General features: G+C 44.1%; 1 protein-coding gene and 1 long non-coding RNA gene across 3 annotated transcripts in view; one reads left to right on the top strand and one right to left on the bottom strand.

The window, feature by feature from the left end:
- Window positions 1-22460, bottom strand: part of LOC137304463 (uncharacterized) — a 75962-nt gene that overhangs the window by 42275 nt on the left and 11227 nt on the right. The window lies entirely within an intron of this gene.
- Window positions 585-22312, top strand: LOC137304462 (protein lyl-1-like). 2 transcript variants are annotated; one of them, XM_067973068.1, is made up of 5 exons: window positions 585-730; window positions 1438-1530; window positions 9244-9780; window positions 20727-20821; window positions 21630-22312. In XM_067973068.1, the coding sequence occupies exons 3-5, from the start codon at window positions 9308-9310 to the stop codon at window positions 22181-22183; spliced, it is 1122 nt and encodes a 373-aa protein (XP_067829169.1). In that variant the 5' UTR covers window positions 585-730; window positions 1438-1530; window positions 9244-9307; the 3' UTR covers window positions 22184-22312. The 2 variants fall into 2 exon arrangements, with proteins under 2 accessions (XP_067829169.1, XP_067829168.1); XM_067973067.1 differs by lacking the exon at window positions 1438-1530.

Here is a 22460-nt window from a genome sequence, read left to right as displayed (position 1 = left end):
CTAAAATTCTTTCAGCGACTTCGTTGGCCACCTCTTGCTTCTCGGAGTATAGGGTCTGACTCACCGTGAGCAACACCGCGGGAAATGGAACAATAATTAAGATAAAATGTAGAATGCTAGCTGTGTCATTTTGCAAATTGAGCACAAAAAAATACATAACAAATATTTGAAACGATTCAATAAACAATGTGAAGTTATCAAAACGTGTAACTATTGTTATAGAAATAAACATTTTGCAATTGATGGAGATTAAAATTAGACATTTATCTAAATTCATTTTAACAAAAGGGTTTTCACTTTCCCAGTTTCAATGTCGATTAAGCTCCCATTATTAAACAATAACAGTCTATAAATGTTAGAAAATGGAAACTTGGGCCACAGAATGTGCAGATCCCATGCCTCAAATGGATTTTTAAAGAGAGAGAGCGCAAAAAAAATAGCTTTGGGCTGCAAAGCTATTCCTATGTAATCGTTTCCTCTTATGTTCAATAGAATGGCCAAATAGGCAGGGTTGGCTGGGGCTGAACGTGTGGCTTCCTTATCTGGGCTCCACAGGCCGCTCCAAGTTCTTATCCGGAGCTGCACCTTGCGGGAGTACATCCTCTCCTCGTCTTAAATAGGAAATCTGCACAGACCAGGCTCTCCAACAAAAAAAAAACTTAAAAGCACAACAGCCACAAATGGAGGTTGAAGAAAATGGCTCCGTCCAGATCCCCTCAACACAGAGAGGGTAAGCTCGATTTTACCTTTCATACCCAGTGAGGTTTTTTTAAAAAACACAATTTAAAGAGTCCCCTTTGGGCTGCAGGCAAGGGTTGGTATTGACTAGAGTCGTACAACTAAAATCTACCAACTCAGATTAAAATAAATAAAAGAGAATTACACTTTATTAAAAAAACAAAATATAGAGTTGTATTTTTTTATATGACAGACTAACGTTAAATGTATGCAGGACTGTTTAAAACTAATATCCTCTCTCCTGAAACCTTGTTTGCAAATAATTTTGAATTAAATGTTATGAGAAACATAGTCTACGACTAAACAGTTTGTAGTAAACCACAGAATATGGTAATAAACCACACAATTTAAAGAAATAATATTGCAATATATTTGCAGCACAAAATATTTATAATTTTGTAAATAGTAAATTCGAGATGTGTGTTAGTTCGGAAACTCTTTTTACACGTGCCAATTTGTTACATAGACATGTTCATTAATTGCAGACTAATAAATTACATTAATAAATACATATTTATCATTTTGTTAATTACATATTGTTCTGCATTTTTGTTTTGAAAACCCGAGGCGATTGTTTTAATGGGACGATTTTATATTAGTGACAAACAGAATCTAACGGTGCATAACGACCTGTTATTTTAAGAAAGATAAAATATATCACGGGTCTAATTATATATAATGTGCTTCCGTCGAAATCAGAATCTCAGTGGTCACTTTCGCGGATTGGAGACTGCATTATTTGAAACGAAATCCTGTTAAATATGTCTAAACCAAATTGGATCAAGTTCTCAGGTTTGTCTGAAGAATTTGTGATGGTAATTCTGCAGCTAATTGTTTATATATTCCTTAGAATAATATTTAGAACGACATTGCAGCGAATAGTTGAATAAATTGTGTGTAGATTTGGTGATCAATTTCTTTTTAGATTTTTTTTTAAAGATGACTTGCTTTTGTTAATTTTTTTTTTAAAGTAGAATTATTTTAGGGGGGCGGATAGAGGATTACAGCCTTCAAATAGAGTTTATTTTAAAGCCAGGAGGGGAATCCGAAGATGGAATTCACCGTTACTCTGTTCCTAAGACTGAGGGAGAGAAAATTTGTCACTTTAATTGGTTTGTTTTTTTAAATAATACCCCGGTAAAGTGATACACAGAGTGGCTGTTTCAAAAGAGGAATTGGGAGTTTTTGCACAAACACGACGGTGATTGTAACATGCTTTCTGCAGCATGTTGCAACTTTAACACATTGCATTTTACAAAAGAACTCAAACGAATATGTTTCCAAACGAGCCGATCTGAAATCCCAGGGATAAAACAAACTCTGCGGTTGTCTCGTTTTAGTACCGAGTTGTCCTGCTTTAAACTCGTGTTTTATTTAGAGTAGACGAGTTCAGTCGCAAGTTTGGGCGGGGGGGCCCCAGAGTGCTAATGTGATATTTTAAAATTGTATCTTACCCAACAGGCATTAAGAAAAGCACTTTCGATAAAGAAGTAATTTGTGAGTGTGAAATCCAATCAGTTCCCTCGTTATAGAGGTGGTGTTTAGGTCAGAAATTATTAAAATGAATGGATGAATGGCCGTACTAAAATTAACCAGAATATTATTTCACACAAGGCATTGTGTACATAAGCTAATAAGCGATAGATAATATCTTCCTTATTCAGTATATTTTAAATCTATAATACTTATTTGGCAAACCCACAAACACACCCAGCGACCGCACCCAAAACACACCCAGCGACCGCACCCAAAACACACCCAGCGACCGCACCCAAAACACACCCAGCGACCGCACCCAAAACACACCCAGCGACCGCACCCAAAACACACCCAGCGACCGCACCCACAAACACACCCAGCGACCGCACCCAAAACACACCCAGCGACCGCACCCACAAACACACCCAGCGACCGCACCCAAAACACACCCAGCGACCGCACTCAAAACACACCCAGCGACCGCACCCACAAACACACCCAGCGACCTCACCCACAAACACACCCAGCGACCGCACCCACAAACACACCCAGCGACCGCACCCACAAACACACCCAGCGACCGCACCCAAAACACACCCAGCGACCGCACCCACAAACACACCCAGCGACCGCACCCACAAACACACCCAGCGACCGCACCCACAAACACACCCAGCGACCGCACCCACAAACACACCCAGCGACCGCACCCAAAACACACCCAGCGACCGCACCCAAAACACACCCAGCGACCGCACCCACAAACACACCCAGCGACCGCACCCAAAACACACCCAGCGACCGCACCCAAAACACACCCAGCGACCGCACCCAAAACACACCCAGCGACCGCACCCACAAACACACCCAGCGACCGCACCCAAAACACACCCAGCGACCGCACCCACAAACACACCCAGCGACCGCACCCAAAACACACCCAGCGACCACACCCAATGATCTGCCCAGTAATCCTCAGTTTACTGCAGAAAACTGGCCAAATACACCAGCAATCCCATCATAAATACAACTCTATCATCAGGTCACATTTGAGGCATGTCTTATCAGTAGGGACCCGTAAAGTCAGTTTTTGTATCTGATTTCCACCAATCAATTCCTGGATTTGTTTCAGGAGAAGTTGATTTCCTCCTGATGTGGAGAAAAAGCCCTGAAATGCCCTGTTATTTTCTTACCAAATATCTGGTCTAGAGATCACGGGCATGACACCCGCAATGTCAGGTACACATTGAAAAGTCTAGATACTGACTACCGTTGTGTAATTGGTAAAGAGTCTGCTATGAATGGTTAATGTGCATTCAACAATCACATTGACCATTCATAGCAGACACTGCAACATTAAACTTTAGCGTCAACTATTTCATATTTCTGTCAGACTTTAAAAAATATTGGTGTTTCACAATACAGTGGTGATGATCTGCTACTTTAAACATTAATTTTACTGGGTGACATTTGGCTGTGCACAATCCATTTACAAATACTACAAAGGCGTTTTACTGCGAAAATAGGCCGACAGTATTTTGAGTTCATGGAAACTTCTATTACTTTTGGAACTGCTATTGAGGCCTGGAAAAAGAGGCAACTGTAAACTGTGTAAATTATTGTAGGTTCTCAGTTAGCTTTACTCTGCCTTGTTAGTCCCTCCCTTATTTTGTTCTGGTTTTAGTGACGTTCAAAATAAAAACTCATTTTCTGTGAATTTACCCTGGTTTTTTTTGGCCTCATTTTTCCCCCCTGATGTTTTTGATGCTAAAAATAAAAAACTGAAAAATACCCCAAAAACTCTGGGATTTAAATAATCAATAAAAGCTGACATTAAAATATCTTTACTCATTAGTAATTATTATTATTAGTACTTATAATAGCCAAGGCTTTCTGAAATGAATACTCCAATAAATTGTTTTGAGATTAGATCAGTAATAATGAAATGTTGGTAGTGTGAAATGCAAACAGATGCTTCCAGCTGTGGGGATGTGATGAAGGGAGAACTCAAAGTACAGAGAGCAAAACCAAATCAGTTACAGTAGTCATTTTTCTTAATATTTTCTGAACAGCATATATCTTTTCAAATCCCTCCATGGCCTTGTCCCTCCCTATCTCCGTAACCTCCTCCAGCCCTACAACCCTCCGAGATCGCTCTGCTCCACCAATTCTGGCCTCTTGTGCATCCCCCAATTTTCATTGCTCCACCATTGGCGGCCGTGCCTTCAGCTGCCTAGGCCCTAAGCTCCGGAATTCCCTCCCTAAATCTCTCTGCCTCTCTCTCTCCTCCTTTAAGACACTCCTTAAAACCTACCTCTTTGGCCAAGCTTTTGGTCACTTGTCCTAATATCTCATGTGGCTCAGTGTCAAATTTTGTCTGATTACGCTCCTGCGATTGTTTTACTACATTAAAGGCGCTATATAAATGCAAGTTGTTGTTGTTTGACCCCCCCCTGCTGAGATGCAGCAACAATGGAGCTGTCTGCATGGATGCAGCTGATTTTTAATGTTCGAGACGTGCAGGCACTTGCTTTGTCACTTTGCAAGAGGCCGGAATTGGAGGAGCGCAAAGATCTCGGAGTTACTTTAGAGTAAACCTCCAGTCCATCAGACAGGGGTCTCAGGTGGTCAGCTATAGTAGAACCACACACACATAAGGGCCAATTGGACCAACATGCACCAACAATGAGCCCTGCCTACTGCCGGGAATTGGGAAATCGCAGGCACACTGCCATCAAGGATGGCAAAGCGCAGGCCATCTCCCAAAAGGTACAGCCGATAGCTAGAATCCAGAATTAAACATCTGGGCTAGTGTAACTCAAAATCAACTGGGATTTTGTTTAGTCTGAACACATGATCATACTAAACAAATTACAAGCAATTCAAAAAATCAGCCCTACGGTATAGTATCGGAGAGAGTCGGAAATGAGAGTAAGATATTGTACGACACAGAAACGAAGTTTTGAAGATGCTGAATGGGTCTCCATTGTAATATTATTGGTACATACTTTAATATACAATTCCATGGCATCATACACAATGGGATTAGATCTTGACTTTGTGCGAAACAGATGAGAGCGAGTCTCTCCCGATTTTTATTTCCATTGTGCGGGGGGTGTAGTGCCTGAAGACTGTGCCACGAGTGCTGGAGTGGAGGGAAGGTGCAGCGGAGGTCAGAGTTCGAAGGTGTGCGGTGGGACATAAAAGCGCAGGAGCAGATTGAAGGGAGAGGGTGGAGCAAGGCCACAGAGGGATATCAAGGCGAGAACAAGGAATTCGATTTTGATATGCTGGGGAGAGGGAACCATTGTCGGTCAGTGATGATGAGTAGATGCATCCTGAGCCACAGAGCCCTGGATGATTTTGGGAATTTGTGACGGTGGAAGTGGGGAGGCAGGTGAGGAAACCATTAGAGAAATGAAGGCTTGAAATGAAGACGCCAATGACTAAAGCTTTCAACAGTGGTGGAGGCGAGGTGGATGCATAGAAGGGGGGCAATGGATCTGATGTGGAGTTCGAAGGTCAAGTCAGGAGGACACCAAGGTTGCACACATCCATACAGGTTCAGTCCGATGGAGAGGCCAGACAGGATTGTGAAAATATCAATTCTTTTTTAGTCAGCCTCCTTGCTGAACTCAGGAATACAGAACTCGAGGATCGTGCCCTCACACGCCATCTGGTATTATTTTCGAACTTCAAAAATGAATCTGGGAATTGGATTTGGACATATAATGGCCATATATTCATCGCCCTACCTAACACCACTGTGGGAGCACCTTCACCACATGGACTGCAGCGGTTCAAGAAGAAGGCCCACCACCACCTTCTCAAGGGCAGCCAAGGATGGGCAATAAATGCTGGCCTTGCTAAGGACGCCCATATCCCAAGAATGAATTCAAAAGAAAAATTTGGCCGCAATTGTCCTAATGGACAAGACGACAGTCAATTAATTATAATCTAATACGGTTAAGTTTAATTACGTACCAAGTTAATTCCCTTTTCCTTCCTGAACTGCCTCAGCTTCAGGGTTGCCAACTCTGCTTGGACATATTCCTGGAGGTTTCACCACGTGACCGCCTGCCTCCAACTGCCCCGCCCAGTCAAACAGCTACTTTTCCCATCTCCAATACTTTTTTTTAAAAACTAATAAATGAAAGTTTTCAAAGAAAAAAAAACATTTCATTTTTAATGCCCCCTATGATTTTTTTCTTCCAGCTTGTCTCCAGGAGATTAATCTTTAATTCCTGGAGACTCCAGGACAATCCTGGAGGGTTGGCAACCCCAACTCAGGTCAGGAATCCAACCTCAAACCTTCTGGCCTGTGCTGCTACCTAAAGCAGCACTTTAATTGCAATGTGCCTAAGACATCTTTAAGTTACCCAGTCTTCATTCATGTGGTTCAAGGCCTTCTGGAATATAGTTGTAAACAATTTTACAACACCAAGTTATAGTCCAGCAATTTTATTTTAAATTCACAAGCTTTCGGAGGCTACCTCCTTCCTCAGGTGAACGATGTGGAAATGGAGGCTACCTCCTTCACCTGAGGAAGGAGGAAGCCTCCGAAAGCTTGTGAATTTAAAATAAAATTGCTGGACTATAACTTGGTGTTGTAAAATTGTTTACAATTGTCAACCCCAGTCCATCACCGGCATCTCCACATTCTGGAATATAGACTGTCAAGTACCTCAGTGTTATTTGTACAGTATTATCGTGTCATCAGGGTTAAGATATCTGCCCCAGTATCAGAGAGAAACCTTTGGTGAGGAATGGTGGCTTTTCACACTGTTGTGGTGAAAAGCCACCAAGGTGTCAGCTGCACTGTGGGGCTCGATAGACAATGCCTCACACACACACACACACACACACACACACACACACACAGATATCCCTACCGTACTCCTCTCGCACGTCTCGTTACGCATTCTTACTTTCAAGGGCAAGTCAGCAGTTAACTTTTTCAAGCAAATGTTCTCAGAAAATAACGAGACTCGTGAAAACCAGGGAATGGCACCTCGTCAAAATAAAAATAAAAACGATTGTTTTATGAACACAATCACACGAATAACAATGAGACTAATCATAGAATGATACAGTACAGAAGGAGGCCATTTGGCCCATCAAGACTGCGCCAGCTCTTTGAAAGATTATTCCCACTCCCCTGCTCTTTCCCCATAGCCCTGAAAATTTTTCCCCTTCAAGTATTTATCCAGTTCCCTTTTGAAAGTTACTATTGAATCTGCATCCACCGCCCTTTCAGGCAGTGCATTCCAGATCATAACAACTCGCTGCATAAAAAAACAATTCTCCTCGTCTCCCCTCTGGTTCTTTTGCCAATTACCTTAAATCTGTGTCCTCTGGTTACTGACCCTCCTGCCAGTGGAAACAATATCTATACTGGGCTTATTTTCCTCAGCTCACTAATGTTAGTGAAAAAGTGTCAGCCCAAGTTGAGTCCGGGCTCCAATTTTTTTCTTCCACTGAAATTTGGGGAATGGCGGAAAATATATCCCATGGTAACTATAGCAACAAGGGATGGGGGTAAGAATTCCTCTGGTCACTGTTTGCAGAGACATCGATCTTGTGTTGGTGAAGATTGCCTCTGTTGAGTATTTCCAGCAAAATCGGCAAGAATTATTTTACATCAAGGATGTAAATTCCTGTGAGCAGGATTATTTTACAAAGTGGTGCTTCCATCGAGGTGCCTCCCGCATCACAGCCCGAATTGGGAATTCTGGTGCGTGCTCCCAGCAAGTCCTGCCTCAAGGTTGGAAGTTGATGATGAGTTCACAGCAAAACGTATCAGAGATTCTTCTGTTAGATGAATAAAGTACCTGACTAACAGCTCGAGGGGGCAAAGAGACAATTCGAGTTAGGCTGACTCGACTTGTAAGGTGGAGATCTCCCAATCTCCTGGCTGCGAGTTTTCTCAGCTCCTGACAGGATCAGCCATGCGAGAGAATAGAGGGGTGAATTTAAATTTAAATAAAAGTTCCTGTCTGTCTGAGGCAGGCACGTCTCCCCTCCACTTGAAAGCAAAAATTGGGGGTTCCCGATCGGAAAATATCCCTCATATTCCTAACTCAGCCAGGGTGGTTCCATTTGCCTCATGGACAAGCCTTTGGCCTGCTCTTTTATTGTTTCTATTGCTGTACCAATCACGAAAGAAAGAACTTGCATGAATATAGCTCTTTTCATGACCTCAGCACTTTATGGCCAATTAAGTACTTTTGAAGCATAGTCACTGTTGTAATGTGGGAAGCTTAGTGCAGTACTGAGGGAGTGCTGCACTGTCAGAGGTGCCACCTTTCAGCTGAGACGTTAAAACCCGTCAGCCCTTTCAGGTGGACGCAAAAGATCCCACGACACTACTTGAAGAAGAGCATGGGAGTTCTGCTGGTGTCCAGGGCCAATGTTTATCCCTCAACCAACATCACTAAAAAAAAAACAGAATATCTGGTCATTATCACTTTGCTATTTGTGAGACCTTGCTGTGTGCAAATTGGCTGCCGTGTTTCCTACTTTACAACAGCGACTTGACTTCAAAAATAACCTCATTGACTGTAAAGTGCTTTGGAACGTCCTGTGGTCGTGAAAGTTGCTATATAAATGCAAGTTCAAAAGAAAACAATCAAAATTAAGAGCTAGGCCATTTAGGAGGGAAATCAGGAAACATTTTTTCCACACAAAGGGTAGTAGAAATCTGGAATTTTCTGCCCCTAAAGGCTTTGGATGCTGGGGGTCAATTGGGGCTTTCAAGACTGAGATCAATAGATTTTTGTTGGGTAAGGGTATCAAGGGATATGGAGCTAAGGTGGGTAAATGGGGTTGAGGTGCAGATCAGCCATGATCTCATTGAATGGCGGAGCAGGCTCAAGGGGCTGAATGGCCTACTCCTGTTCCCATGTTCTGTGATCCAGTCTCGAGCAATAAAACAAGCACGGTCTTCAAACAGTTAAAGTATTTTCTTCTGTGTTATTTTCCCCTCTTTTTACAGTCGAATTTCATACCTGTCTCTCTTCACTGCAGCTAAACCACAGTGGATTGTCAGAGCATTAGACTGCCCGGACGGTGCACATCTCGTCAATGAAAAATGATGGAGAAAGTCGATTCCCATTCCTCCCCCAGCACTGGAGAGACTCTCAGCCCTGTGAAGACTGAGCCAGCGCAAATTAGTGAGTCCCCCACTAACGAGGGAGACAGTGCGGAAATCACGACCCGAACTCCCGACTCTACCCCCAGGGATGCCACTCAGTCAAGCAAACAAGACACATCTGAACCGGTTTCCATAGAAACCCCTTTGAGTTCTTCGGAGAAGCTGCCTTTGGACGTGCAGTTGATAAGCCTGGGACACAGCAAGCTCCACGCAGTGACTGACAGCCATCAGATCAACGGAGGGGGCAGAACCATTCAGACGACCGAGCTGACAGCCCTGCACCCCATCCCGTCTCTCATCCAGTGCTCAGACAGCAGGATGGTGCAGCTCTCCAACCACCCTGTTACATTGCTGCCAATTCAGAGCCCGCTCCTAGCCTCCCAGTACCACCCTCACCCCCTCATCAACAGGTCAGTGGTTTGTCTTATGCTTCTATTTGTTTGGGGGGGGGGGAACAATCGTTTGTTTAACCCTTCTAGTGCTGGCTGCCCTTTTGGTCGCAATCAGTGTAATTCTCTATCCTTATCAGTCGGCATGCTAGGTGTTTTAAGTCTCCTGTAGGCGAATGTAATTGTTAATTGATGCATCAGTGGTATTGGCTACCTGGGAGTGATTTCAGTGCAGGAACCTGGGCAGCCAGATGAGATCAAAGTTGCAGGAATTTCTTCACCTCCCCACTCTGAGTTTTCTCTCCTGAAGCTCTGAAACTTTATCCATTTAAAAAAAAGACGATTTGTTGTGTCTCTGAAAATGCTGCCCATCCTCAATTTCCCTGAGAAGGTGGTTGTGGCCAATTGTTTTTACAACTGGCTCTCTGGAGGGCATTAAAAGTCTGCCATGTAGCGTGGAGGTGTGGTTACATACAGGACTGACCAGGTAGGGTGGCAGGTTATCAGTTTGGTTTTTACAACATGGTCATTTTCCCCCCGGTACAAAATTTACTGAATTCACTTTCAGCTTTAGCCATTTAGGATTTGAACTCTCTACTACTGGGTTACTAGTCCAGTACCACAATCACTGCACTACCACACCAAATTGACCAAGTGACATGTATCAGCAAACTATCTATCCTGGAGAGAAGGGGCTTCTCGGTCAAAACCAATCCTGACCTCCATCGTTTACTCATGCTCGTTTTCCAGTAGAGGCACTAGAAAGGGATCGGGACCTGGCTAATTTTTCCGAAGCCTTGACCAGAGGCACCAAGAGGCCAGTTTTACCTAACCAGCCATCAACTGACTAATGACAGAGAATAGGGAACGAGCTGGGGCCCTTCAGCCCCTCGAGCCTGTTCTGCCATTCAATTAGATAATGGCTGATCTGTATCTTAAATCCATCGACCCGCCTTGGTTCCATAGCCCTCAATAACCTTGCCTAACAAAAATGTATCAATTTCAGTTTTGAAATTTTCAATTGACCCCCAGCCTCAACAGCTTTTTGGGGGGGTAAGTTCCAGATTTCCACTCCCCTTTATGTGAAGAAGTGCTTCCTGACATCACCCCTGAACGGCCTAGCTCTAATTTTAAGGTTATGCCCCCTTGTTCTGGACTCCCTCACCAGTGGAAATAGTTTCTCTCTATCTACCCTATCAAATCCTTTAATCATCTTAAACACCTCAATTAGATCACCCCCATAATCTTCTATACTCAAGGGAATACGAGCCTAGTCAATGCAACCTGTCCTCGTAATTTAACCCTTTTAGCCCAGGTATCTTTCTGCAGCCTGTCTGTATGGATCAGTGGGCAGTGTATATACCCAGGGAGCCAACAGGGGAGCTTACTCAATGGATTTACAACCACCATGTGAACCCTGAGGTCATTTACGTGTTGTTACCTTGAAATCAATGCTGTGTATCTGTATCTATATTATATATACTGTCAGTATTATGAGGAGGTGTTCAGTTTTGAGTTTTGTGCTGACAGTATGGACGTCAGCTCTCTTGGGAAGTAGTACAGTCAGTATATATTATACAGGGGTATATTTTTTCACAGTAATCTGATTGCAATACCAGATCTAGAATTTCCTTAATTACCACAGATTGTTTCTCAAGAAATTTATTGCAATGACGCCAAAATCATCGATCCTTCAAGGTGGACGTATTGACAGCATAGAGCCAGTTGGTATCAAAGCTAACTTACACCATTGGTACAAGCCCATCCAACACATTGGCACACATACAGTTTATAAGACAAATTAGAACAGGGAGTGGTAGAAGATTGTAATCTAATCTAGGGCTGTAGCTAACTCATAAAATGCTTTTATGTTCAGAGAACTTAAAACATAATTGAAAATGTCTTCATCTCTTTATTCTTGGCTCCCAGTGGAGGAGATTTACTCGTATCCATAGCAACAGCGAAGGGAAACTTAACTAATCTGAGCTGTGACAGTATTAAGGTGTCTTTTCTTTTCTTTACTGAAACAGAGATAAAGGCTCATAGTGTAGGAAACCATCAAAGTTGGAAAGAATAGGAAAGAAGATAAGACATAGGAACATTGGGGAACAGGAGTAGGCCATTCAGCCCCTCGAGCTTGCTCCGCCATTCAATGAGATCATGGCTGATCCTCACCTCAACTCCATATCCCTTGATACCCTAACCCAGCAAAAATCACAGGAGCGATAAAAGAGGCCAACTGTGTTCTAACCCAAGAAACATTTTCTGAGGGTGGAAACTGGTCCATGAAGCTCAGGACTGTTTTGTAACCAGTGATTCAGGGACTGCTTCAGGCCCCCAGAATCTTTTGAATTGTCACAAACCCTTCATTTATTCTGTTAGATAGAAAACATACCAGTAAACTAAGCAACGAGGTAAATGTATGTGTGTGTATATATGTATGTATGTGTGTGTGTGTGTATGTGTGTGTGTATATGTATGTATGTATGTATGTATGTATGTATGTATGTGAGTATTGACACCACTGTGTCAGCCAATGAGTGGAGGCGGGGCTGGACTTACTGCAGGACTCACAGCAAACAGTCTATTTTGCAGCAAAGTCTATTTACTCAACAAACACAGTCTATTTAAACTCGCACGACAGCAAACAATCTATTTTAAAAGAGTTTCTACGAACTACAGCAAATAGAAGTCAAGACTGAAACTACAGCAAAGTCTCCCGATAAAAGCAGGATTATTTCTCCAGCAAAATGCAGTGAGTGGAGGATAGTTACATAATACAAGTGATGTGCATAAACTCAATCCCAGTCACTTACAGTAGTGCGGTCTCCAGGGGTGATTGCCAGGGGAATTACCCAATTCTGGCCAGGACTTGTGGTGTCACTCTGGACAGCCATATTATATATAATAAATAATAATGTAGATGACTGTTCCAAAGTGAGGGCGAGTTGGAAGACGTGGCCTGCCGTCTCAGACAGGGATGGAATATGAGGGCATGTTCCTCAATCCCACCCTCCCCGAAGGGAAGCCACGCTTGAAGGAAGCATGGGTCGAAAATGAGGATGGGGAGGTGGGGTACGCCACAGGGTACAACACTAGAGCCCCACCTCTAACTCACCCCTTTATGAGCACAAGTCCCACTGGGAGTGCTGAATTTATCTAAAGCTGCAATGAGGCCTCTCTCAAATAAAATCATAAATATATAGCAATATCGAGAATTATCAAGAGCAGAGGGACCCTGGGGGTACACATTCACAAATCTTCAAAGGTGGCAGGGCAAGTTGATAAGGTGGTTAAGAAAGCATATGGGATACTTGGTTTTGTAAATCGGGGCATTGAATACAAAAACAAGGAAGCCATGCTAAACCTTTACAAATCACTGGTTCGGTCTCAGCTAGAGTATTGTGTATAATTCTGGGCACCACTCTTTAGGAAGGATGTCAAAGCTTTGGAGAGGGTACAGAGGTGGTTTAGCAGGATGATACCAGGGATGAGGGACTTCAGTTATGTGGAGAGATCGGAGAAGCTGGGGTTGTTCTTCCTTCAGCAGAAAAGGTTAAGGGGAGACCTGATAGAGGTATTCAAAATTCTGAGGCGTTTTGATAGAGCAAGTCGGGAGAAACGGTTTCCTCTGGCAAGTGGGTCGGTAACCAGAGGTTCATAGGTTTAAAATAATTGGCAAAAGAACTAGAGGGGAAATGAGGAGATATTTTCTCACAGAGGGTTGTTAAGATCTGGAACGCACTATCTGAAAGGGTGGTGGAATCAGATTCCATAGGAACTTTCAAAAAGCAATTGGACATGTACTTGAAGAGGACTAACTTACAGGGTTATGGGGAAAAAGCTGGGGAGTGGGACTAAATTGGACAGCTCTTTCAAAGAGCCGGCACAGGCAAGACGGGCCGAATGGCCCCCTTCTGTGCCGCAGGATTCTATGATTCTACCTTAGTATTTTGCTCAGCTCTCTATAAAAAGTTTGCGTTCATGAAGGGATTTAATGAGGGTTATGTATTAGAAAGTCTCTTCTGTGCCCTGAACTAATGGAGATGCGCAGTCACCATGGCAACATAAATTATCACTTACAAAGATCCTCACTGAGGTATTTTTCTCAACCACAATTTAATCACCTGCTTTAAGTAGTGTTCTTTCTTGGATTGATTGTAATATCCTTCATGGTGTGGACAGCGCATTATATTTTCAACATAAATATAGAAATCATATTTTTCAGGCAATTACAGGGGCACCTCAGCTACCATATAGAGGTGTGCAGATGGTAATCAGTAACGTAGAAACTACAACAGAGAAGGATGTGGGAAAATATGGTTACAGCTCCAGAGGAGGTTTTAAATTTGAAAATATATCTTTGGCCAACATTTATCTGGTTTGAAATGATTAATAAAAGTAGGAATGGAGTTACTCGTTCTGAATTTACATTCCGAGATAGAATGCTGTTTACTGGAAGACCTCAATGGACTCGAGCAACCTACTGCTCTCCTACTACTGAGTAAACAAGCTGCTTCACCAGCAGTCAAGACCTGCGAGGAACAGTCCTTGTTGTTTCCTCTCTCATCAGAAGATGGCAGAGAGGTGCTGATGGTACCACAGCTATCTGAGGACATCTGTTAGGCACGGGATCGCAAGATGCCAGGCTGGAATCAATACACAGAGCGCATCTGCTGAACACAACTCCTGTTTTTTTTTGTGTTTTTTTAATTTTGTTTTTCAGCTGTCGGTTGGCGAGAGCGATGGACAGCTGAGAAGAGGGGAATGATAGATGAGGAGACACGAGCCAGAACACAGAATAGAAGCAGGCTGGAGGGGAAGAGAGGAAGCAAAAGGGAGAAGCAATGATGGCAACAGACTGCAGAGAGACTGAGGAGAAAACTGGCAGGAATATCGATAAGGAAAAAGAGGCAGTTTGACAGAGGGAAGGGAGATAGAGGAGTGAGAGAGGGCAGAGACAGAGATATGTTTATATAAGTTAGAGGGAAGGAAAGAGATGAAGGAGAGAGATAGAAAAGGGTGAGAGAAGAGAGCAACAAAGAGGAAATAAATACAAGGAAGCAAGAGAGAAAAATATAGGAGAGGAAAGAATGAGGGATAGAGACACATAGTTGAGAAAGAACATGCAGATAAGAGAAATGAAGGAATGAGAAAGAAATAAAGATAGACTGAGGGGCAGACAGGTGAGGGAGAAAGACAGATAAGATCGGGAGTTGAAGAGAAAAAGAAAAGAGGGAGGGAGATGAAAGAATGAAGGGTTAAAGATAAAGAATTAGAAACAGAAGGAGTAAAGAACAGATAAATGGAGAAGAGAGAAAAAGGATGTAAACTGGTAAGATAAAGGAAGGAATATTTAATCTAAAATAAAAACGGTTGCTGTTTTAAATTGAGCCCTAACGTAAATTCAGGAGAATCATACAATGCCTTTTTCTGATGGAGTAATGGGTGTAATTTGGATTTGAATTAAACGTGGTATTGAGAGGACTGAGTAGATATTTTTTGATGCTATTAATTGTTTCAAACACATGGTATGGCATGGTTTATTATATTAACAGCAGGAAGCAAGTCAAATTGAATTTAGCATCAATCTAGACTTGGGTGAAAATCAGCATCTTATTTTCACTGACAGGCTGCATGCGGACCTCAGAGAAAAAATTATACTCAAGACGTCTACTTTGTTCTGCTAGTTTTCTCCGCTCCTCTGCTGAAGGCACTGACTCATGCTGGGGAACGGCTTCTGGGAAATTGTATCCCTCAGGTACCTTGGCCAAGTGGCCATTGCTCACAGGCGAGCCTAAACAGCGAGTGTCGACAGTGGGAGACCTTCGAAGCCGAGACCTACCCTGTTCTCACCCAACACCCAGCAAAAGAACCAGAGGGGGGAGATGAGGAGAATTTGTTTTTACGCAGCGAGTTGTGATGATCTGGAATGCGCTGCCTGAAAGGGTGGTGGAAGCAGATTCAATAGTAACTTTCAAAAGCGAATTGGATAAATACTTGAAAAGGAAAAAATTTGGAGGACGATGGGGGGAGGAGAGCAGGGGTGCGTTACTAAATGGATAGCTCTTTCAGAGAGCCGGCACAGGCACGATGGGCCGAATGGCCTCCTTCTGTGCTGTATAACGTCAGCGTCCGTACTTTCCGGTTTGGGCCACAGGAGCAGAAACCCCAGCTGAAGTTGTCTCCCCTTCTTAGCTAAGGTTGAGGCCAATGGTAACCCTCCAATTGAAGAACTGAGATAGAATATTGGGACCTGCCAAAATCAATTCAACTCACACTTGGGACACCTTTACCCACCAAGGCACCAGACAGTTTATTTGATGCAAATAATTCAAGAAATATTCCAATTTAATGGTTTTGAAATGAAAATAAAAACATTTGCTCGTATGCAAGTGAACCTCCCAAGCCTATAAAATATTAATCCCGTTCTATGAAAAATACATTCTCATCCACCCCTCAAATGTATTGAGAGATCACACTATCTGATCCATGGAATCGCACGGAAAATGGCTCTTTGAATTTGTATCTTCCCCCCCCCCGTCCTGCCACCCCATTCCCCGCCCCCACGATAAACTTACTCCAGGGTTGAAAATCGCAGTAATGTTCTTCATTTAAACTTGGTTTAGGTTCCTTACAATCGAAGATTGAATGAATAATGATTATCTTTATTAAACTTTAAAACATTATAGGACTCTTTCAGTCTCTGCTGACAAAACTCCGTCTTCAGGCATTTAGTCCGCCTCAAACCAATTGCCTGGTTGATAGATTAAGGTGTCAGCCTTTGCTCAGAGGTAGCACTCTTGCCTCTAGGTCATAAGATTATGGGTTCAAGCCCCAGAGACTTGAGCATATAATCTCGGCTAACGCTACAGTGCAGTACTGCGGGAGTGCTGCACTGTCGGAGTTGCCGCCTTTCAGATGAGATGTTAAACTGAGGCCCCGTCTGCCCTCTCAAAAAAAGATACCAAGGCACCATTCAAAGAAGAGCAGGAAAGTTCTCTTGGTGTCCTGGGCCAATATTTATCCCTCATTCAGCATCACTAAGACAAAATTATGTGGTCATTTATCTCATTGCTGTTTGTGGGAACTTGCTCTGCAAAACTTTCCCTACATTGCAACAGTGACTGCACTTCAAGTGTACTTCATTGCCTGTGAAGTGTTTGAGATGTCCTAAGGTCATGAAAGGTCTACATATCTATAGATGTTCTTTTTATTTTGCATTATCAGAGGCTTATCATGAAAGGGAGATCTCTAAATTACTTACACAACTTGACGCATAACATAGATGTCAGCAAACTCTATAAATGTTCATCCTACAAGACCACAGCAGCAACTATAGGAAGAGTGGGAATGTAAAGTAATGTGAAAGGAGAAAAGGCCAGTTGGCCCATCAAACCTCCTCCCTCCACAGATATTTTCCTTTCATGGACTCTGTCTTCAATCTTCAAGAATCTTTTTCTCGCTCATCAATAAATTGCAGGTGCAAAATTGATTTACGGAAGGAGGTTGAGAATGGGAATTTGGGAGGGCGTTCAGGTGGCACGGCATGCTGATGAGGTGCGGGTTTGTGCCCGGTTGCCGCACACTGCTGGTTTCCTCAGCTTAGCCGTGTAGCCTTGGGAAAGCCCCGAGCAGAGGGCGTGCTCTTATAGTGGAGATGGAGGGGTGGGAAGGGTGGGAGAGGAAAAATCGGAAGCTTGCAGTGGCCGACTCAGAGCCACACTGGCAGGGCCCCGGGAGTAGCGGGAAGCCCCCCGGGAGTAGCAGGGGGCCCCGGGAGCAGCGGTGGGGGGGGGGCCAGGAAAAGCAGGGGGGCCCCCAGGAAAAGCAGTGCCTGGGAGCAGCAGGGGGCCCACTGACCATTTTGGCCAGAATTGAAGTGTATTTCAGGGAGATGAGGAAAAATTGAGAGTGGAGGAGGAAAAATAAAAGAGTGACAATACTCTTCTAAAAAAAAAAATGGGATTGTCCCTTCAAGAAAGGCGAGTGAGAGGATTAAATTCCAATTCCAATTAGGCGGCCGCAGAATTTGCTTTGCTGTAAATTTCACATACACGCTCTGCGATGCAATGACCTCCGGTGGATTTATCAAACTGAAAGCAGGTCATGATCGAAGAAATTTCAACAAAAAAGAAAATCAAAATGACTCGTAATCATTTCACTTATTGAAGGGGTATTTCCGTGATCTTGCACTCCCAGTGGGGAGTCACACCCACAGGGAGCACCAGTCGGAGGTCGGGATCTTGCATCCTTCGACCTGCTCCCCGTCTTTCCACAGGGAGAGCAGGACCTCAGAATTGCCCCCTTAAGATGTTAATTTTGAGCATCTTCCCAATCTCAGCGCTGTAATCTTAAGTGATATGAATTAGGATGTAAATTACAATCGTTACTGACATGTAATCCCATGTTTGTCAGGGAGCTCAAATAGAACACTGTAATAAAAAAGGCACTAATATAATTTAGAATGGTAATTACTTTGAATCTGTATCTTATTCATTGAACTTAAAGTGAAATATAATTGAAAAATGTATTAACATCTGTACACTCTGTCCCTGGTCTCTGATTGCGGGGGGGGGGGGGGGTGGAAAAGAGAGGGGGAGGGGGGATTTTGGTACAGTAACGTCCAAAGCCATCCCAGCTAATCCGCGCTGCGGCCATTTCAAGGGGTACGATGTACGGGGACCTTGTTTGATTGAGAAAATGCCCGTAGATCAAGGGTGACAAGAGATAAAGCAAAGACAAGGGCACTCGAGATCGATGAGTGTTCAAGATTGTTTTTTTTTTAAAACAAAAACCCATCAATTGTAGGAGGAAGGAGAGACGGAGGCAGAGAAAGGGCTCCAGTTTCCTGGGAAAGAAGGGGTAGGAGAGGAGATGGCACGATGAGGGTTGTTTTCTGCATAGTGAGAAATGCAAGGAGATGGGTGCTCGGCAGTGATTTTTGCACTGCTTGGACTCCCTGTGCAGTATGATTGGGAGGAGATACCATCATAACCATCTGGACCCTAAGCTCTGGAATTCCCTCCCTAAACCTCACCATCTCTCTCTCTCCTCCTTTAAGATGCTCCTTCAAACCTACTTCTTTGACCAAGCTTTTGGTCACCTGTCCTAATGTCTCCTTCTTTGGCTCAGTGTCAATTTTTGTCTGATTACACTCCATTACTACATTAAAGGCGCTATATAAATGCAAACTGTTGTTGTGGTACTGAACCACAACCAGAGTGCGGACATCAAGAGTTGGAGTTCTGTCCCCAGGTGTGGCATTGGTAGGAGCCTGGGCAGAGTCTGTTTAACGCATGGAGTGTAGTGTGGGGAAAATCTAGAGATTTCTTAAATGACATCTCTCTGAAAATAACCCCAATTTAAGAAGAAGAAAACAGTCTGTATTTCCCTTTAGTTGCTAAAGTAACACCATGAAGGCTTGTTGGATTTATTCAACTATCGGTTAACCTGCTGGAGCCCGAGATTCTGTTCATTCCACAAAAATCATGGGAGTTCGCAGCACAGAGGGAGGCCATTCAGCCCACCGTGTCTATGCTGGCTCTTTCCTAGAACGATCCCAAAATACTAATCCCACTGCCCCGCACTCTCCCCCTAGCCCTGTATCTTCCTCTGCTTCAAATATTTATCCACTTTTACCTTAAAAAGGTGCAGTGGTCTCTGCCTCATCCTTCCCTGTGGCAAAGAGTTTCATGCTCCAGCAACCCTCTGTGTCAAGAGATTTCCCCTAAACCCTCTTAGTGACAATTTTAAATTGATGAGCCCTTGTCACCGTGAGGTATGTTACACCCCCACACTCCCACCTTTGGTCACCCGACACACCCATCCTCACAGTGCACCATCTCCCTACAGCAAATCGGAGAGCAAACAGACGCTTTGTTACCCAATTGGATGATTCTTGGCTGTCAGTTAAACAGCCTCTTATCCCCAATCTCCAATATTTTTATGACTAAATTAAACAAAAGTACAAAGAAAATGAATAAAAGCACAATTTATTTTAATGCCCCTGTGATTTTTCTCCCGGTGTTTGGAGAATAATCTTTAATTCCTGGAAACTCCAGGACAATCCTGGAGGGTTGGCAACCCAACTCACCAATCAGGTGAAGAAACGGGTGGGCTCTGAAGTCCAGGCCAATACTTCCGTTGCTGTTTACGAATAAACATTTTATGCAATGATTGCACTGTTTTCCTTTGGATTGCTGGCACTATCTCTCAGAAGATAGGACTTAGACTCTGGAGTCCGCCAGGAGGTCACCAATGGAGAAAAGTTTGGAAACATCTGTGTTTCCGTGGTTCTTTGTCATGGTTCGATGTTTCTTTATGTCCTTTCTAGATTTCAAACATTCTTCAAGTAGTTTTGTATAAAATGTCACATGATCCTCTTGACCAGAGGTCACACAAGGTCAGATGTCGTGTCTTCAGGGTCAGGAGGGTGACCCAATGACTTGGGAGACACCCCCAAGTCAGAAGGTTGAGAGTTCAAGGCCCATTCCAGGTCTTGAGGGCATAACCTTGGCTGGAATTTCAATGCAGGACCGAGGGAGTGCTTCATTATGGGAAGTGCCGTCTGTTGGATGAGACGTTGAGTCAAGGCCCCAACATTAAAGATCTGATGATGCCAGTCGAAGAAGAGTAGGAAGTTCTCCTACTGTTTTGGTTCCCCCGACCGATCTCAATATAAATAGATTACCTGATCATTTTGCTTTTCATGGGACCTCTCTGTATAAATTGTGTTTGCCTGCATAACAGTAGTGACTGCACTTCAAAAGTAATTTAATGGCTGTGAAGCATTTTAGGATGTCTTGAGGACATGAAAGGCGCTATATAAATGCAAGTTCTTTTTTTCCCTTTTGGACATGGGAAGCCCGTTCAAATAAATGCCTCTCAAAGAAGTCACGTTAACTTGGCCAGTTTGAAGATCCATGGTTACCAAAGATTCATAATGTATTCTGTTCCTATTCTAGTGCATATATTGGAGCAACAAGTACATTCAGCATGTTCCCAAATAACAGGATCAAGAGAAGGCCTTCAAGCCATTACGAAATGGAGGTGCATGAGGGTAGGTGAAGATTGTATATCTACATGTAACCACAGATATGGTCATACGTTGAGTTTATAATGTATTCGCGAGACCAATATCGTGCAGCAATTCCACCAAGGTGCTTTGACTCTCAGGTTCTGAATAAAAGCCAGTGGCCTAGAAATTTGTTGACACCGTGCCCGTTTTACAGGCGGAAGACGGGCACCTAAGCGTCCAATATGGCGGGCGGTGTGCACACATTCCATGCTGGAGGTACGCCTCCCGCCACATTGGTATAAGCGTCCAGGCCCCGCCACCGAAACAGGCATTCGGTCCTTGACACATGCAAATAAGGGGCCTAATGCCTGCTTTAGGACCCCTTCCCAAAATTGGGCTGCCCTGAAAAATATCTGAACGTGGAGTTCCAGGAGAGCTCCTCCCGACTCCACCGCGGTCCAGAAGGCCATTGCGGGGTTCCCCGTCCAATCGCCTCTCTCCGCTTTCCACCCGCCTGAGGACGTGCAGCTCAATTTAAATGAGGCCCGAGGCTCAATATCCAGTGCGCCTCAGGCCTACCTGTTCAGGCCCAGTTCGCACCAGCAGTGTCCAATTTCACCTCCAGCCAGTGCCGATTGCCAGCGATATACAGGGGAATTGTTGTGAATTTGCACTCCCTGAATGGAGCTTTGCCCACCGGAAGCACATACGTGTACTCCAGCGACTTAGATCCGAAGCCTTCTGGCTGGGTCTTTGGGCGATGCGTCAGCGGGTGCGGAGGAGATCAGTCTGGAGAGGCGTGGGGTTTTTTTTTGTCTTCTGACTGAAGGGGTTGTCTGTGTTTCTCCAGGCCCTCCTCAGAAGATCGTACGGCGGATGTTCACCAACAGCCGGGAGCGCTGGAGGCAGCAGAACGTTAACGGGGCCTTCTCGGACCTTCGCAAACTCATCCCGACCCACCCCCCCGACAAGAAGCTCAGCAAGAACGAGATCCTGCGCCTGGCCATGAAATACATCAACTTTTTAGTGAAGCTGCTCAACGACCAGTCTGTGCAGCAGGAACCGGATGAGAAACTGTGCGCGGCCATCAAGAGAAACGGGCTGTGCAGCTCTGTCGCTGCGGAAACGCCAGCGGAAGCACCGTCACGGGGCACGGGGATCGAGGCAGCGCCAACTCCAGAACCTTTAACCATTCCGCAAAAGCTGGGTTTAATGGAAATGCAGGCAGTGGCCATGAGAAGGCAACTGTCTTCCGTGACCACAACAACATCGCCATCGTCCAGTTGCTACGGTGACGGAGGAAGTCCAAACACTGAAGAGGAGGAACAGGAGCACTTAATAAAAACAGAGCCAGAAACACGGGAAGTGACCTTAGTTTCTACGGTGACTGCAGATCACCGATGATGAACAGTCAGGGTGAGCCGGAGAACAATGAGAACGAAAGTGAATATAAACTTAAGAGATTCTCCCGCCATTGGTCTACTCTACTTGTGTTGGATTCAAAAATTGAACGATTAAACTCAATCTAGCTAACTCAAGGATAGCGTTTATTCCTGCCCTTATGAAACAGGTGGCGCATCAGTGTGTACAGAGCCTATCCTTGTAAATCCAGGCCTCGTTCTTTTATAGAGCGGGTAAAGTGAACTAGTACAGGTCTTACCCACGCATTACACAGACCGAG

This window comes from Heptranchias perlo, chromosome 37 (genome assembly GCF_035084215.1).
Source record: "Heptranchias perlo isolate sHepPer1 chromosome 37, sHepPer1.hap1, whole genome shotgun sequence".
Lineage (NCBI taxonomy): Eukaryota > Metazoa > Chordata > Chondrichthyes > Hexanchiformes > Hexanchidae > Heptranchias > Heptranchias perlo.
Note: the sequence above shows the minus strand (reverse complement) of the source record. Positions and strands in the feature narration are given on the sequence as shown.